Source organism: Entelurus aequoreus, linkage group LG12 (genome assembly GCF_033978785.1).
Source record: "Entelurus aequoreus isolate RoL-2023_Sb linkage group LG12, RoL_Eaeq_v1.1, whole genome shotgun sequence".
NCBI classification, from domain to species: domain Eukaryota; kingdom Metazoa; phylum Chordata; class Actinopteri; order Syngnathiformes; family Syngnathidae; genus Entelurus; species Entelurus aequoreus.
Genome location: NC_084742.1, coordinates 56058741 through 56078465, shown reverse-complemented (window position 1 = coordinate 56078465; position 19725 = coordinate 56058741). Strand labels below are relative to the sequence as shown.

General features: G+C 31.0%; 1 protein-coding gene across 1 annotated transcript in view; it reads right to left on the bottom strand.

Annotated features, from left to right (window-relative positions):
- Positions 1–19725, bottom strand: part of nav3 (neuron navigator 3) — a 219930-nt gene that overhangs the window by 79665 nt on the left and 120540 nt on the right. The window contains exons 9-12 of the mRNA XM_062064431.1: positions 18167–18318; positions 14385–14579; positions 9615–9667; positions 9311–9334 (exon numbers count right to left, since the gene is read on the bottom strand). Of these exons, the coding sequence (XP_061920415.1) occupies positions 9311–9334; positions 9615–9667; positions 14385–14579; positions 18167–18318 (424 nt within the window). The remainder of the gene's footprint in view (positions 1–9310; positions 9335–9614; positions 9668–14384; positions 14580–18166; positions 18319–19725) is intronic.

Here is a 19725-nt window from a genome sequence, read left to right as displayed (position 1 = left end):
GACGCATCACAATGTTCACTTTCCCTTCAACAACAACAACAAGACTACTAATGAATGAGTTGATTAACGTGGACCCCGACTTAAACAAGTTGAAAAACTTATTCGGGTGTTGCCATTTAGTGGTCAATTGTACGAAATATGTACTGTACTGTGCAATCTACTAATACAAGTTTCAATCAATCAATCATGGCAGACTTGATGAGAGACAACCAAGACTACTTTCGGACAAACGATGACCCAGAAACTTCTCTTTTTTGAGCCTGAATATAATGAGGATGACCTACATGTTAAACACTAGCAAGAGTCAGCTAACAACGTAGCCAATGGAAGTTGCTCGACTCCGCCTATAAAGTGCTCTAAAAAAACATCCAAACACCTCCATCAAAGTTGTACATACACACTATCAGTAAAAGTGTAGTAACATTCATAATAACATGTAATATTTACATATTTTGATCACATTAATGTCACAGACGCATCACAATGTTCACTTTCCCTTCAACAACAACAACAACAATAACAACAAGACTACTAATGAAATAATTGATTAACGTGGACCCCGACTTAAACAAGTTGAAAGACTTATTCGGGTGTTACCATTTAGTGGTCAATTGTACGGAATATGTACTGTACTGTGCAATCTACTAATACAAGTTTCAATCAATCAATCAATCAATCAATCATGGCAGACTTGATGAGAGACAACAAAGACTACTTTCGGACAAACGATGACCCAGAAACTTCTCTTTTTTGAGCCTGAATATAAGGAGGACGACCTACATGTTTTAGATGCTCTGTGCTAAACTAATGCAGCTTTAGTCAAGTGCTAAACAAGATACACAAACATAATGAAACAATCGCTTACTGTACAATGTCTGCTCTCACTGGGATAAAGACTGATGGGATGGTTGTATCTTCCCCTTCACATGGACAATTACGTTTTGCGTGTTTTTCTGGCCATCTCCGGGTCTAAGTCGGATGTCAAAGTTGACCAACTTGCGGGTTTATGTCCACAACCTTCTACTATCCGGGTGAGAGGCATGATTTATAATCGACAATGAACTTTCACCAACTCGGAGGCGATGCAGCAGCTCAGTATGTCAATATAGCAGCATGTGCTTGTCTTATTTAAGCATTTGGAATGAGAGGCAACATGCAGTTCCCCTTTTAAAGTTTAATGAATAAATCCTGCGAGTTCTCCTGTGCAAACTACTGCTGTGCAAACACTCTCCTGGACATATCTACATTATTTACACCGTTTAATAGCACCTATCTTTGCAGCTTTTGTGGCTTGGCGTGAATAAATAAGCCTCCGGGATGAGATCACCGGTGAGGGCTGCGCAATTACAGATTCTGCCGATTTCTACTTAAACCTGGGGGTCGACTCAGAAAAGGCTTAGCTGTTAATTGGCTCGTAGAGGAAACACAACAGCCACAGAAAATGGAGAGGGGGTGGGAAAATCACAGAAAAACGGAGCGGTAAACAAATAAAACCTGCATTAAATATAGGAAATGTGAGTTTTGTCACGAGTTATTCACATATAATTCAGAGAGAATGACAAGGATGTGTGATTTATGATCCAGATGGATGGAAAGCAAAAAGGTTACTGGAAAATAAAATCAATGCAACATAGAAATAAACTACTTGATCGATCCTTATTACTTGGATGAAGCATAAACAGTCCAACTACTTCGAGTGTCTACACGTACTTTATCCTTAAAAGCACAGATTCTCTCCACAGGAGACAGAAAACACATACAAATGTAGTTTCTATAGAACTGTGCGGCCATTTCAGCCTATCGGGAACCTGAAGAAAGTCATTTATGGAAAAGGACAGGAACTAACAACAGTCAAATTAAGAACAAGGTGAATCATGTGTGGATGGTAATGTCATTTAGGATTTTGACATTTTCTCTGAACGTGCTAACACAGCTTGTGGTGACCCAAATATCTCTGTTTTGCTGAATGGAAGCCTGAACATGCATTTTACTTTGAAAAGTTGTGACAAAAATACTGTTTATGGAACAGGAAAACATATCTGCAATCCCACATGGAGAGATGTTCAATGGCCGTGAAAGTACTGAAGGCAATTGTATTGGAAGTTGTGTGTGAATGCTGAAAAGGTGAAACAGAACTGAAACTGAAATGTGTTGAAATGTAGATTTAATGAAGAAATGTGTCAAAAATGTAGATTTAATGTAGGAATGTGTTAAAATGTAGATTTAATGAAGGAATTGGTTCAAATGTAGATTTAATGTAGGAATGTGTTAAAATTTACATTTAATGAAGGCATTTGTTAAAATGTAGATTCAATGTAGGAATGTGTTAAAATGTAGGTTTCATGTAGGAATGTGTTAAAATGTAGAATAAATGTAGGAATGTGTTGAAATGTAGATTTAAAGTAGGAATGTGTTAAAATGCAGATATAATGTAAGAATGTGTTAAAATATAGATTTAATTAAGGAATGTGTTGAAATGTAGATTTAATGTAGGAATGTGTTAAAATGTAGATTTAATTAAGGAATGTGTTAAAATATAGATTTAATGTAGGAATGTGTTAAAATGTAGATTTAATGTAGGAATGTGTTAAAATGTAGATTTAATGAAGGCATTTGTTAAAATGTAGATTTAATGTAGGAATGTGTTAAAATTTACATTTAATGAAGGCATTTGTTAAAATGTAGATTCAATGTAGGAATGTGTAAAAATGTAGGTTTAATGTAGGAATGTGTTAAAATGTAGAATAAATGTAGGAATGTGTTGAAATGTAGATTTAATGTAAGAATGTGTTAAAATATAGATTTAATTAAGGAATGTGTTGAAATGTAGATTTAATGTAGGAATGTGTTAAAATGTAGATTTAATGTAGGAATGTGTTAAAATGTAGATTTAATGTGGTAAATGTGTTTAAATGTAGATTTAATGTAAGAATTAGTTAACATTTAGATTTAATGTAGGAATGTGTTGAAATGTAGATTTAATGTAGGAATGTGTTAAAATGTAGATTTAATGTAGGAATGTGTTGAAATGTAGATTTAATGTAGGAATGTGTTAAAATGTAGATTTAATGTAGGAATGTGTGGAAATGTAGATTTATGTAGGAATGCGTTGAAATGTAGAATGAATGAAAAAATGTACAGAAATGTAAAATGAGTGCAGGAATGTGTTGAAATGTAGATTTAATGTAGGAATGTCTTAAAATGTAGATTTAATCTAGGAATGTGTTAAAATGTAGATTTAATGAAGGAATGTGTTAAAATGTAGATTTAATGTAGGATTGTGTTAAAATGTAGATTTATTTTTGGGAATGTGTTTAAATGTAGATTTAATGTAGGAATGTGTTAAAATGTAGATTTAATGTAGGAATGTGTTAAAATGTAGATTTAATGAAGGCATTTGTTAAAATGTAGATTTAATGTAGGAAGGTGTTAAAATGTAGATTTAATGAAGGCATTTGTTAAAATGTAGATTTAATGTAGGAATGTGTTAAAATGTAGATTTAATGAAGGCATTTGTTAACATGTAGATTTAATGTAGGAATGTGTTAAAATGTAGATTTAATGAAGGCATTTGTTAAAATGTAGATTCAATGTAGGAATGTGTTAAAATGTAGATTTAAAGTAGGAATGTGTTAAAATGTAGATTTAATGTAAGAATGTGTTAAAATATAGATTTAATTAAGGAATGTGTTGAAATGTAGATTTAATGAAGGAACGTGTTAAAATGTAGATTTAATGTTAGAATGTGTTGAAATGTAGATTTAATGTAGGAATGTATTAAAATGTAGATTTATTGTAGGAATGTGTAAACATGTAGATTTAATGTAGGGATGTGTTGAAATGTACATTTTATGTAGGAATGTGTTGAAATGTAGATTTAATGTAGGAATGTGTTGACATGTAGAATGAATGAAACCATGTACAGCAATGTAGAATGAGTGCAGGAATGTGTTAAAATGTCGATTTAATGTAGCAATGTGTTAAAATGTAGATTAAATGTAGGAATTAGTTAGAATGTAGATTAAATGTAGGAATGTGTTGAAATGTAGATTTAATGTAGGAATGTGTAGGAAATGTAGATTTATGTAGGAATGCATTGAAATGTAGATTGAATGAGTGCAGGAATGTGTTGAATTGTAGATTTAATGTAGGAATGTCTTAAAATGTATGAATGTGTTGACATGTAGATTTAATGAAGGAATGTGTTAAAATGTAGATTTAATGTAGGAATGTGTAAACGTGTAGATTTAATATAGGAATGTGTTAAAATGTAGATTTAAGGTAGGAATGTGTTAAAATGTAGATTTATGTAGGGATGCGTTGAAATGTAGAATGAATAAAAAAAAGGTACAGAAATGTAGAATGAGTGCAGGCATGTGTTGCAATGTAGATTTAATGTAGGAATGTGTTGAAATGTAGATTTAAGGAAGGAATGTGTTAAACTGTAGATTTAATGTAGGAATGTGTTAAAATGTAAATTAAATGTAGGCATGTGTTAAAATGTAGATTTAATGTAAGAATGTGTTGAAATGTAGATTTAATGTAGGAATGTGTTGAAATGTAGATTTCATGAAGGAACATGTTAAAATGTAGATTTAATGTAAGAATGTGTTAAAATATAAATTTAATTAAGGAATGTGTTGAAATGTAGATTTAATGTTAGAATGTGTTGAAATGTAGATCTAATGTAGGAATGTATTAAAATGTAGATTTATTGTAGGAATGTGTTGAAATGTAGATTTAATGTAGGAATGTGTTGAAATGTAGAATGAATGAAACAATGTACAGCAATGTAGAATGAGTGCAGGAATGTGTTAAAATGTAGATTTAATGTAGGAATGTGTTGAAATGTAGAATGAATAAAAAAAAGGTACAGAAATGTAGAATGAGTGCAGGCATGTGTTGCAATGTAGATTTAATGTAGGAATGTGTTGAAATGTAGATTTAATGAAGGAATGTGTTAAACTGTAGATTTAATGTAGGAATGTGTTAAAATGTAAATTAAATGTAGGCATGTGTTAAAGTGTAGATTTAATGTAAGAATGTGTTGAAATGTAGATTTAATGTAAGAATGTGTTAAAATATAGATTTAATTAAGGAATGTGTTGAAATGTAGATTTAATGTAGGAATGTGTTAAAATGTAGATTTAATGTAGGAATGTGTTAAAATGTAGATTTAATGTGGTAAATGTGTTTAAATGTAGATTTAATGTAAGAATTAGTTAACATTTAGATTTAATGTAGGAATGTGTTGAAATGTAAATTTAATGTAGGAATGTGTTAAAATGTAGATTTAATGTAGGAATGTGTTGAAATGTAGATTTAATGTAGGAATGTGTTAAAATGTAGATTTAATGTAGGAATGTGTGGAAATGTAGATTTATGTAGGAATGCGTTGAAATGTAGAATGAATGAAAAAATGTACAGAAATGTAAAATGAGTGCAGGAATGTGTTGAAATGTAGATTTAATGTAGGAATGTCTTAAAATGTAGATTTAATCTAGGAATGTGTTAAAATGTAGATTTAATGAAGGAATGTGTTAAAATGTAGATTTAATGTAGGATTGTGTTAAAATGTAGATTTATTTTTGGGAATGTGTTTAAATGTAGATTTAATGTAGGAATGTGTTAAAATGTAGATTTAATGTAGGAATGTGTTAAAATGTAGATTTAATGAAGGCATTTGTTAAAATGTAGATTTAATGTAGGAAGGTGTTAAAATGTAGATTTAATGAAGGCATTTGTTAAAATGTAGATTTAATGTAGGAATGTGTTAAAATGTAGATTTAATGAAGGCATTTGTTAACATGTAGATTTAATGTAGGAATGTGTTAAAATGTAGATTTAATGAAGGCATTTGTTAAAATGTAGATTCAATGTAGGAATGTGTTAAAATGTAGATTTAAAGTAGGAATGTGTTAAAATGTAGATTTAATGTAAGAATGTGTTAAAATATAGATTTAATTAAGGAATGTGTTGAAATGTAGATTTAATGAAGGAACGTGTTAAAATGTAGATTTAATGTTAGAATGTGTTGAAATGTAGATTTAATGTAGGAATGTATTAAAATGTAGATTTATTGTAGGAATGTGTAAACATGTAGATTTAATGTAGGGATGTGTTGAAATGTACATTTTATGTAGGAATGTGTTGAAATGTAGATTTAATGTAGGAATGTGTTGACATGTAGAATGAATGAAACCATGTACAGCAATGTAGAATGAGTGCAGGAATGTGTTAAAATGTCGATTTAATGTAGCAATGTGTTAAAATGTAGATTAAATGTAGGAATTAGTTAGAATGTAGATTAAATGTAGGAATGTGTTGAAATGTAGATTTAATGTAGGAATGTGTAGGAAATGTAGATTTATGTAGGAATGCATTGAAATGTAGATTGAATGAGTGCAGGAATGTGTTGAATTGTAGATTTAATGTAGGAATGTCTTAAAATGTATGAATGTGTTGACATGTAGATTTAATGAAGGAATGTGTTAAAATGTAGATTTAATGTAGGAATGTGTAAACGTGTAGATTTAATATAGGAATGTGTTAAAATGTAGATTTAAGGTAGGAATGTGTTAAAATGTAGATTTATGTAGGGATGCGTTGAAATGTAGAATGAATAAAAAAAAGGTACAGAAATGTAGAATGAGTGCAGGCATGTGTTGCAATGTAGATTTAATGTAGGAATGTGTTGAAATGTAGATTTAAGGAAGGAATGTGTTAAACTGTAGATTTAATGTAGGAATGTGTTAAGATGTAAATTAAATGTAGGCATGTGTTAAAATGTAGATTTAATGTAAGAATGTGTTGAAATGTAGATTTAATGTAGGAATGTGTTGAAATGTAGATTTCATGAAGGAACATGTTAAAATGTAGATTTAATGTAAGAATGTGTTAAAATATAAATTTAATTAAGGAATGTGTTGAAATGTAGATTTAATGTTAGAATGTGTTGAAATGTAGATCTAATGTAGGAATGTATTAAAATGTAGATTTATTGTAGGAATGTGTTGAAATGTAGATTTAATGTAGGAATGTGTTGAAATGTAGAATGAATGAAACAATGTACAGCAATGTAGAATGAGTGCAGGAATGTGTTAAAATGTAGATTTAATGTAGGAATGTGTTGAAATGTAGAATGAATAAAAAAAAGGTACAGAAATGTAGAATGAGTGCAGGCATGTGTTGCAATGTAGATTTAATGTAGGAATGTGTTGAAATGTAGATTTAATGAAGGAATGTGTTAAACTGTAGATTTAATGTAGGAATGTGTTAAAATGTAAATTAAATGTAGGCATGTGTTAAAGTGTAGATTTAATGTAAGAATGTGTTGAAATGTAGATTTAATGTAGGAATGTGTTGAAATGTAGATTTAATGAAGGAACATGTTAAAATGTAGATTTAATGTAGGAATGTGTTAAAATGTAGATTAAATGTAGGAATTAGTTAGAATGTAGATTAAATGTAGGAATGTGTTGAAATGTAGATTTAAAGTAGGAATGTGTTAAAATGTAGATTTAATGTAAGAATGTGTTAAAATATAAATTTAATTAAGGAATGTGTTGAAATGTAGATTTAATGTTAGAATGTGTTGAAATGTAGATCTAATGTAGGAATGTATTAAAATGTAGATTTATTGTAGGAATGTGTTGAAATGTAGATTTAATGTAGGAATGTGTTGAAATGTAGAATGAATGAAACAATGTACAGCAATGTAGAATGAGTGCAGGAATGTGTTAAAATGTAGATTTAATGTAGGAATGTGTTAGAATGTAGATTAAATGTAGGAATTAGTTAGAATGTAGATTAAATGTATGAATTAGTTAGAATGTAGATTAAATGTAGGAATGTGTTGAAATGTAGCTTTATGTAGGAATGCGTTGAAATGTAGAATGAATGAAAAAATGTACAGAAATGTAGAATGAGTGCAGGAATGTGTTGCAATGTAGATTTAATGTAGGGATGTGTTGAATAGATTTAATGTAGGAATGTGTTGAAATGTAGATTTAATGAAGGAATGTGTTAAAATGTAGATTTAATGTAGGAATGTGTTGAAATGTAGATTTAATGAAGGAATGTGTTAAAATGTAGAATGAGTGCAGGAATGTGTTGAAATGTAGATTTAATGTAGGAATGTCTTTAAATGCAGATGTAATGTAGGAATGTGTTAAAATGTAGATTTAATGAAGGAATGTGTTGAAATGTAGATTTAATGTAGGAATGTGTTGAAATGTAGATTTAATGTAAAAAATTGTTAAAATGTAGATTCAATGAAGGAATGTGTTAAAATGTAGAATTAATATATAAAACCCAAAAACAGTGAAGTTGTCACGTTGTGTAAATGGTAAATAAAAACAGAATACAATGATTTGCAAATCCTTTTCAACTTATATTCAATTGAACAGACTGCAAAGACACGCTATTTAATGTTCACACTGGTAAACTTTGTTATTTTTTGCAAATATTAGCTCATTTGGGAATTTGATGCCTGCAACATGTTTCAAAAAAGCTGGCACAAGTGACAAAAAAGACTGAGAAAGTGGAGGAATGCTCATCAAACACTTATTTGGAACATCCCACAGGTGAACAGGCTAATTGGGGAACAGGTGGGTGCCATGATTGGGTATAAAAGCAGCTTCCATGAAATGCTCAGTCATTCACAAACAAGGATGGGGCGAGGGTCACCACTTTGTCAACAAATGCGTGAGCAAATTGTCCGAACAGTTTAAGAACAACATTTCTCAACCAGCTATTGCAAGGAATTTAGGGATTTCACCATCTACGCTCCGTAATATCATCAAAAGGTTCAGAGAATCTGGAGAAATCACTGCATGTAAGCCATGATATCATGGACCTTCGATCCCTTAGGCGGTACTGCATCAAAAAGCGACATCAGTGTGTAAAGGATATCACCACATGGGCTCAGGAACACCTCAGAAAACCACTGTCAGTAACTACAGTTGGTCGCTACATCTGTAAGTGCAAGTTAAAACTCTACAATGCAAAGCCAAAGCCATTTATCAACAACACCCAGAAAAAAAAAATTACGTTTCTCAGTGTGAACATGAAATATCTTGTCTTTGCAGTCTATTCAATTGAATATAAGTTGAAAATTATTTACAAATCATTGTATTCTGTTTTTATTTACCATTTACACAACGTGACAACTTCACTGGTTTCGTAAGAATGTGTTGAAATGTAGAGTGAATTATTTCTCCAAAATGAAAAAATGTGATATGAAGTAAAGAATTGTGACCACACAACTTCAACATGCTAACAACCTCAAACACAACATTCTCCCACTCACCTCGGAGTGGGCCTTCTCCTCCGTCTGTGAAGAGGAACAGAAAGAAAAGTGAGGAAAAGTGCTAAAATAAAGATGTCCAGCCTGAAGTCTAATATTGAGTTACAGCGGAGAAGCATCACATCAGGCTTGAAAGTCAAACGCGATTTGTGACGACCACCGATCGTTTCCATCAATCCTCGCAAAACAAAAATCGATACTTCCTATCGAACTCTTGCTCGAGTGAGCGTGAGGAAGCCGTCGTTAACCGCATGCTAACTTCTTGTTTCCATAGCGATGCGGGAGCTTAGGAAGAAGGGCTACTCACTGCGGAGTAGAGTGACGAAGTGCTGGAGACCAGAGACAACGAAGAGCCGTGGACTGTAAGAAAGAGGTCACTTCTCTAATAACAACAATGGGCAGCGAAAAACTACACATGGATTATTAACACTAGAACTCACAGGGTTTTCTTACCCACCTGCAATTCCCAGAAGGCAGCCGAAAGGCTGTTAGTTTAAAATTGACCACTCAACGACCGACAATTAGCCACCTTTGCAAATGCAGCCAGTGCCCTAGTGGCTCCCAGGAGCATTTTTAAATGGAAAAAGATGGCGGGGGAAAACACAAACTAGTTTGTTTACATGTAAAATCTTCCACTCCTTTATCTCATTTGACCACCAAACCTTTTATGCTGTGCGTGGATGCACAAAGGTGCGCTTTGTTGACGTTATTGACTTGTTTGAGCGCTAATTAGGCATATTTGGTCAGTGCATGACTGCAAGCTAATCCATGCTAACATGCTAGTTAGGCTAGCTGTATGTACACATTGCATCGTCATGCCTCATTTGTAGCTATATTTGAGCTCTTTTAAAATCCTTTACTTTGTATATAATTTAGTTTTGCAAAACTGCCATAGACTTTTTAGTTTACCGTTTTTATTTGATAATGTTTTTGTTCCTATAAAATGTTCTTGGAAAATGTCAACATTTTTCTCAACATATTTCGACAGTTTTCAACTTTTTTGTCAAATAAAAGGCTTTTTTCCCCACAATATTTTCTACAATACTTATATAATCATGTACATTTCCCCGTAAAATTTAAACTTTTGTCTCAAAATATTCCTACAGTGCATAATTCGAGTGCAATGTCAATTTGTTCTCACAATATTACTAACTTTTTTCTAAAAAAAATAAAGAAGAACAAAAAATAATTTATTTTTATAATAAATTGGACTTATATCTTGCAAAATTACATAATTTTGTTTGGTAAAATATTTTTTTCTCCGAATAATATTAAAAAATATTGTTTTTTTTAATATTATTAGACTCTTATGACTATATAATAATTATATAACTTTTTCCCCCCAAAAATATGACTTTTTTTACAATATATTTGACTTTAATCAATTAAAATAGTATACCTTTTTTTTTTTTTTTTTTTAAAAGAAACGTTCTATCTTAAAATATTTCTACACAATTCTTGTAACATAACTCTTTTCCCAAACATTTTTATGACTTTTTTCACAATATATTTGACATTAATCATGTAAAATGGCATACCTTTTAAGAAAAAAAAAAATCTTAATATATTTCTACACAATTCAATTATTGTAAAATAACTTATTTTTACATTACTGCAACATTAAAAAAAGCATGTAAAATAGCATATAAATAGCATATAAATAGCATATAAAATAGCATATAAAATAGTATGACTTTAATCATGTAAAATAGCATATAAAATAGCATAGACAATAAGATATAAAATAGCATGACTTTAATCATGTAAAATAGCATATAAAATAGCATATAAAAAAGAAATGTTCTATATCAAAATATTTATATACAATTCATGTAAAATAACTTTTTTTCCACATTACTGCAACATTTTTTGTAAAAAAAAACAAACTTTTTTCACCATACATTTAATCATATAAAATGGAATTACTTTTTCTTAAAAAACCAAATGTTCTACCTTAAAATATTTCTACACAATTTTTGTGAAATATCTTTTTTCCCACAACATTGCACATTTTTGTACTTTTTTTTTTTACCATATATTTGACTTTAATCATGTAAAATAGCATACCCTTTTCTTCAAAAAAAGAAATGTTCTATCTTAAAATATTTCACACAATTCTTGTAAAATCAATTTTTCTCACAATATTGCAACTTTTTTTTCAAAAATAATTTATGACTTTTTTCACAATATATTTGACTTTAATCATGTAAAATAGCATATAAAATAGCATATAAAAAAGAAATGTTCTATATCAAAATATTTGTATACAATTCATGTAAAATAACTTTTTTTCCACATTACTGCAACATTTTTTGTAAAAAAATAAATAATTTTTTCACCATACATTTAATCATATAAAATGGAATTACTTTTTCTTAAAAAACGAAATGTTCTACCTTAAAATATTTCTACACAATTTTTGTGAAATATCTTTTTTCCCACAACATAGCAAATTTTTTCACTTTTTTTTTTTACCATATATTTGACTTTAATCATGTGAAATAGCATACCCTTTTCTTCAAAAAAAGAAACGTTCCATCTTAAAATATTTCACACAATTCTTGTAAAATCAATTTTTCTCACAATGTTGCAACTTTTTTTCCAAAAACAATTTATGACTTTTTTCACAATATATTTGACTTTAATTATGTAAAATGGAATACCTTTTTCTTAAAATAGAAATGTTCTATATCAAAATATTTCGACACAATTCTTGTAAAAAAAACTTTTTTCACATTATTGCACATTTTTTCTAATTTTTTTTTTACATTTTTCACACTTTATTTGACTTCAATCATGTAAAATAGCACACCTTTATTAAAAAACATAAATGTATTTTAAAATATTTCTACACAATTCTTGTAAAATGACTTTTTCCACATTATTGCAACTTTTTTCTAAAAAAAAGACATTTTTCACATTATATTTGACTTTAATCATGTAAAATAGCATACTTTTTTCTTAAAAAACAGAAATGTTCTATCTTAAAATATTTCTACACAATTCTTGTAAAATTACTTTTTTCACATTATTACAACTTTTTTCTAAAAATAATTGACTTTTTTCCACACTTTATTTTATTTTAATCATGTAAAATGGAATACCTTTAAAAAAAAAAAGAAATAAAAAAAGAAATGTTCTATCTTCAAATATTTCTACACAATTCTTGTAAAATAATTTTTTTCTCACAATATTGCAACTTTTTTCCCCAAAAAATTTGTACGACTTTTTTCACAAAATGTTTGACTTTAATCTTGTAAAATGGCATACCTTTTTCTTAAAAAAAAATCTATATTGAAATATTTCTACACAATTTTTGTAAAATAACTTTTTTGAATCATGTAAAATAGCATACATTTTTCTTAAAAAACAAAAATGTTCTATCTTAAAATATTTCTACACAATTCTTGTAAAATGACTTTTTTCACATTATTGCAACTTTTTTCTAAAAATAATTGACTTTTTACCGCACTTTATTTGATTTTAATCATGTAAAATGGAATACCTTTAAAAAAAGAAAGAAAAAAAAGACATTTTCTATCTTCAAATATTTCTACACAATTCTTGTAAAATAACTTTTTTCTCACAATATTGTAACTTTTTTCCCAAATAATTTGTATGACTTTTTTCACAAATTGTTTGACTTTAATCCTGTAAAATGGCATACCTTTTTCTTAAAAAACAGAAATGTTCTATCTTAAAATATTTCTACACAATTCTTGTAAAATTACTTTTTTCACATTACAACTTTTTTCTAAAAATAATTGACTTTTTTCTACACTTTATTTGATTTTAATCATGTAAAATGGAATACCTTTAAAAAAAAAAAAGGAATAAAAAAAAAGAAATGCTCTATCTTAAAATATCTCTACACAATTCTTGTAAAATTACTTTTTTCACATTATTACAACTTTTTTCTAAAAATAATTGACTTTTTTCCACACTTTATTTGATTTTAATCATGTAAAATGGAATACCTTTAAAAAAAAAAGAAATAAAAAAAGAAATGTTCTATCTTCAAATATTTGTACACAATTCTTGTAAAATAACTTGTTTCTCACAATATTGCAACTTTAAAAAAAAAAGTATGACTTTTTTCACAAAATGTTTGACTTTAATCCTGTAAAATGGCATACCTTTTTCTTAAAAAAAAAATCTATATTGAAATATTTCTACACAATTTTTGTAAAATGACTTTTTTCACATTATATTTGACTTTAATCATGTAAAATAGCATACATTTTTCTTAAAAAACAAAAATGTTCTATCTTAAAATATTTCTACACAAATCTTGTAAAATGACTTTTTTCACATTATTGCAACTTTTTTCTAAAAATAATTGACTTTTTACCGCACTTTATTTGATTTTAATCCTGTAAAATGGAATACCTTTAAACAAACAAAAAAAAGAAATGTTTTATCTTAAAATATTTCTACAAAATTCTTGTAAAATAACTTTTTTTCTCACAATATTGCAACTTTTTTTCTAAAAATAATAACTTTTTTTCTACAATATATTTTACTTTAATCCTGTAAATTAGCATAATTTTTTCTACAATATATTTTACTTTAATCCTGTAAATTAGCATAATTTTTTCTACAATATATTTTACTTTAATCCTGTAAATTAGCATAATTTTTTCTACAATATATTTTACTTTAATCCTGTAAATTAGCATAATTTTTTCTACAATATATTTTACTTTAATCCTGTAAATTAGCATGATTTTTTCTACAATATATTTTACTTTAATCCTGTAAATTAGCATAATTTTTTCTACAATATATTTTACTTTAATCCTGTAAATTATCATGATTTTTGTAGTTAAAAATTCAACTTTTTTTCCTCAAAATATTCAGAAATAATTATTGTACAATGACAAGTTTTTTCCCCCACAATATTGCAACTTAAAAAAAAAGTGTCTTCTGTAGAAACACCAGAACAAACTGTAGAAATTAATTAAGTTAACTAAGCCATTTGGCTGCATTTTGGGACTTGCAGGTAGAAAAGCCAAATGGCTACCCTTTGGCTGTTGTAGTGTTGAAAAGCCGACTTAATGTGTGTGTGTGTACACACCTTCATCCGTGCTGTCTCTAAAAGAGTTGGAGCGACTGATGGCCCGCGGGCGGTCCTCCAGGGAGGTGGCGCTGCCCCCCAGGGGGTGGCCCTCCCCGTAGAGGTCTAAGGAGTCGTGGGCGGGAATGCTGTTGGAGCGACTCATGTTGCTGCTGCCAGGCGGGAGGTTGTAGTGGAGGATGTTGGTGGGGCTGACTGCAGGAAGTCAAGCACACAATTACTAACATTTCTATTTGGACTCTCACAATGTTAAACCCATAGTGGATGTCAGGGAGCTTCATGGGCGTTTATTAAATGTATTAAAAGCATTGTGGATGTCAGGGAGCTTCATGGGCGTTTATTAAATGTGGATCCAATGCAGCTTTTCATAGTAGGAGGGCTGCAGCTATCATTTATTGTAGTAGATTAGTTTGTTGGATTCATGGAGTAATCTGATAAAACACACTCTATAGCCTTATTGCATATTTTAGGGAAAATAGTTGAAATATTTTTTTACTTGCCATAATCCACATTACCTTTTATTTGCCATCTTTGACCCTCCATTTTCCTCCTTTACCTTTTATTGACCTTATTTTACTTTCTATTTAACTTATTTGACCATCTATTACCTTCTATTTTCCTTTTTTAACTTTTATGTACCTTCTTGTACTCTTGCACATCTGTTTACCTTCTTGTACCTTCCATTCAACTTATTTCACCTTTCATTTACCTTATATTTGATTTATATGACCTTTTATTTTTATTTTCTTACTCTCTATTTAATATATTTGACTATCTTATCCCTTGTTTTACCTTCTACTTAACTTATTTGACCGACTTTTACCTTATTTTACCTTCTATTAAACTTATTTCACCATCTTTTACCTTTTATATTCTGTTTTACCTTTTATTTACCTTCTTGTACAATTTTTACCTTTAATTTACCTTCTTTTTAACTTATTTGATCATCTTTTACCTTGTTTTACCTTCTATATTCCATTTTACTTTTTATTTACCTTCTTTTACACTTCTTTTACCTTTTATTAGGGACCGAGTCCCTTTGGGACTGAGGACCCTATTGAATTTGTAGGGTTTTATTATTATACCGCCGCCTCTTTGAGCTGTAATTTGACTCCTTAACATGCTTCAAAACTCACCAAATTGGACACACACATCAGGACTGGCGAAAATTGCGATCTAATCAAAAAACCAAACCCCAAAACTCAAAGTTGCGCTCTAGAGCCCCCTAGAAGAAGAAAACCCAGACAAAACTGCCTCTAACTTCCAGTAGGAATGTCGTAGAGACATGAAACAAAAACCTCTATGTAGGTCTCACTTAGACCTAGATTTCATATACTGACAACTCCCAGCAAAAACAGGAAGTTTGCAATTCCCCCTTCAAAACAAAAGTTGAGTAAAAAGAGTCACCTTTTTTCAAACATTATCTCCTCTGAGCGCGTTTGTTGTGTCGGCTTCAAATTAGCACAGGAGAGAGATTGAACGCTTCTGATTAAAAGTTGATGAAAGAGTTTTAATTACTGCTCTGGTTTGGATTTTATGACCCTTTAAAGAACCGCTGCGCTGATGCTGCTGCCGTCTCAAGATGGCCGCGTAAAAGCAGGAAGCACCAGCGTGAGCACACAATGCAGAGAAGGTAGGTACTGTGCGGGTAAAGATATATTAACTGGGTGAAAGAAGGAAGCACCAGTTTGACTCCAGGATACAGAGAAGGTAGGTAATGTGCAGGTAAAGATATGTTGACTGGGTGAAAGAAGGACGCACCAGTTTGACTCCAGGTTACAGAGAAGGTAGGTAATGTGCAGGTAAATATATGTTGACTGGGTGAAAGAAGGACGCACCAGTTTGACCCCAGGATGCAAAAAAGCTAGGTAATTTGCAGGTAAATATATGTTGACTGGGTGATGGCAGGAAGCACTAGCGTGACCCAAGGATGCAGAGCAAGTAGGTAATGTGCGGGTGAAGATATGTTGAATGGGTAAAGGCAGGAAGCACCAACGTGACCCCACTATGCAGAGAAGGTAGGTAATGTGCGGGTGAAGCTATGTTGAAAGGGTGAAAGAAGGAAGCGCAGGTGTGGTCGAGGCAATGCAGACAAGGCAGGTAATGTGCAGGTGAAGATGTTGAATGGGTAAAGGCAGGAAGCACCAGCGTGACCCCACTATGCAGAGAAGGTAGGTAATGTGTGGATGAAAATAGGTTGAATGGGTAAAGGCAGGAAGCACCAGCGTGACCTTACTATGCAGAGAAGGTAGGTAATGTGCAGGTAAAGATATGTTGTATGGGTGAAAGAAAGAAGCACCAGTGTGACCCCAGGATGCAGGGAAGGTAGGTAATGTGCAGGTAAAGATATGTTGAATGGGTAAAGCGGTCCCGTCCATCGCTGCTTGCAGCTTTAATTTAACTTCTATTTTAAATTATTTGACTATGTCATGCTTTATTTTACATTCTACTTAACTTATCCAACAATATGTTGGTGACAATATAGTCATCAGAAATAGTTTCCTGTGCAACTTGTGTAACGAGGTTATGACATACAGTATCTATAATTATTGAAGTGGCCCTCAGTGAGAAGAGGAGTGTGACACCCTAGATCAGGGGTCACCAACCTTTTTGAAACCAAGAGCTACTTCTTGGGTAGTGATTAATGTGAAGGGCTACCAGTTTGATACACACTTAAATAAATTGCCAGAAATAGCCAATTTGCTCAATTTACCTTTAACTCTATGTTATTATTAATAATTAATGATATTTACACTTAATTGAACGGTTTAAAAGAGGAGAAAACACGAAAAAAATGACAATTACATTTTGAAACATAGTTTATCTTCAATTTCGACTCTTTAAAATTCAAAATTCAACCGAAAAAAAGAAGAGAAAAACTAGCTAATTTGAATCTTTTCGAAAAAATTAAAAAAAGAATTTATGGAACATCATTACTAATTTTTCCTGATTAAGATTAATTTTAGAATTTTGATGACATGTTTTAAATAGGTTAAAATCCAATCTGCACTTTGTTAGAATATATAACAAATTGGACCAAGCTATATTTCTAACAAAGACAAATCATTATTTCTTCTAGATTTTCCAGAACAAAAATTTTAAAAGAAATCCAAAAGCCTTTGAAATAAGATTTAAATTTGATTCTACAGATTTTCTAGATTTGCCGGAATAATTGTTTTGAATTTTAATCATAATAAGTTTGAAGAAATATTTCACAAATATTCTTCGTCGAAAAAACAGAAGCTAAAATGAAGAATTCAATTAAAGTGTATTTATTATTCTTTACAATAAAAAACTAAAATTTACTTGAACATTGATTTAAATTGTCAGGAAAGAAAAGGAAGGAATTTAAAAGGTAAAAAGGTATATGTGTTTAAAAATCCTAAAATAATTTTTAAGGTTGTATTTTTTTCTCTAAAATTGTCTTTCTGAAAGTTATAAGAAGCAAAGTAAAAAAAATTCATGAATTTATTTAAACAAGTGAAGACCAAGTCTTTAACATATTTTCTTGGATTTTCAAATTTTATTTGAGTTTTGTCTCTCTTAGAATTAAAAATGTCGGGCAAAGTGAGACCAGCTTGCTAGTAAATAAATACAATTTAAAAAATAGAGGCAGCTCACTGGTAAGTGCTGCTATTTGAGCTATTTTTAGAACAGGCCAGCGGGCTACTCATCTGGTCCTTACAGGCTACCTGGTGCCCGCGGGCACCGCGTTGGTGACCCCTGCCCTAGTGAATGTGCCAATGCTTCATAGGACTTGATGGAAAAGTGCTGGGACTCACGCAGGTTGGAGTAGTGGTATTTCCCAGCGGCGGTGCAGGAGGTCCCGGGCGGGGACATGGGGCTGCCCGTGTCCTGAAGGCCCCCTGTGGAGTGGGACCTGAGCCACTCCATTCCGTCTTCGTGGGACGCCTGGCGAGACGAGGGAGGGTACCTGCAACCCAGAGAGACCACGCTCAGGTGTGGCACGTAGGAAGCGAGTGCAAAGACGCCAAAGGAGGAGGAGCAAGAGATGCTGTGGAAGCACAACTGCACCATTCTGTGGAAGCACAAGTCCACCATGCTGTGGAAGCACAAATGCACCATGCTGTGGAAGCACAACACCACCATGATGTGGAAGCACAAATGCACCATGCTGTGGAAGCACAAGTGCACCATGCTGTGGAAGCACAACACCACTATGATGTTGAAGCACCACTGCACCATGCTGTGGAAGCACAAGTGCACCATGCTGTGGAAGCACACGTCCACCATGCTGTGGAAGCACTGAATGCCACGCTGCTTGTTACCGTCCACATCGGGGGGTGTCCAAAGTGCGGCCCGCAGCATATTCACACAACTATAGTTTCATCTAAAACGTCCGTGACAAAGCAGTGCGTGTAGTTGTTGTGGTCACTAGGTGTCGCCAAAATCAATTACCACTCCAACTTCAACTTAAAGACATTCCAAACAGTTAATAATGACTAGGATTTGCAATTTCCGGTCGGAATTGAGTGTGAATGCCCTCTGTGCGCTCGCCGCCCAACCACCAATACGCGTGAGTGGAACTGAAATGTCCGGGGTGAGTGGAGTGTGGAATGCTTGGACATTCACACAATAATAATAATAGATGATTTTTGGAGTAGAATCTTATATAAGTGAATGCTTGGACATTCACACAATAATAATAATACAAAATAATGTATTATTGTTCATATTATTGTTGTGTGAATGTCCAAGCATTCACATATATATGATTCTACTACAAAAATAATCTATTATTATTATTATTATTACTGTGTGAATGTCCAAGCATTCACACATATAAGATTATACTCCAAAAATCATACACTATTATTACATATTAAATATATTATATATTATTATTATTATTATATCCTTCACACAATAATAATAATCTTATATGAGTGAATGCTTGGACATTCACACAATAATAATAATAACAAAATAATTTATTATTATTATTGTGTGAATGTTCAAGCATTCGCACATTTAAGATTCTACTCCAAAAATCATATATTATTATTACATAATTATATATATTATATATTATTATTAATATTGTTATTATTATTATATCCTTCACACAATATTCATAATCTTATGAACAACTTATTAACAAAATAATGTATTATTATTATTGTTGTTGTGTTAATGTCCAAGAATTCACACATATAAGATTCGACTCCAAAAATAATTTATCATTATTATTATCATTTTGTGAATGTAATAATAATAATAATAATAATTCACACAATGATAATAATACAAATAATAAATTATTTTTGGAGTATAATCTTAACATGTGGGAATGCTTGGACATTCACACAATAAAAAATAA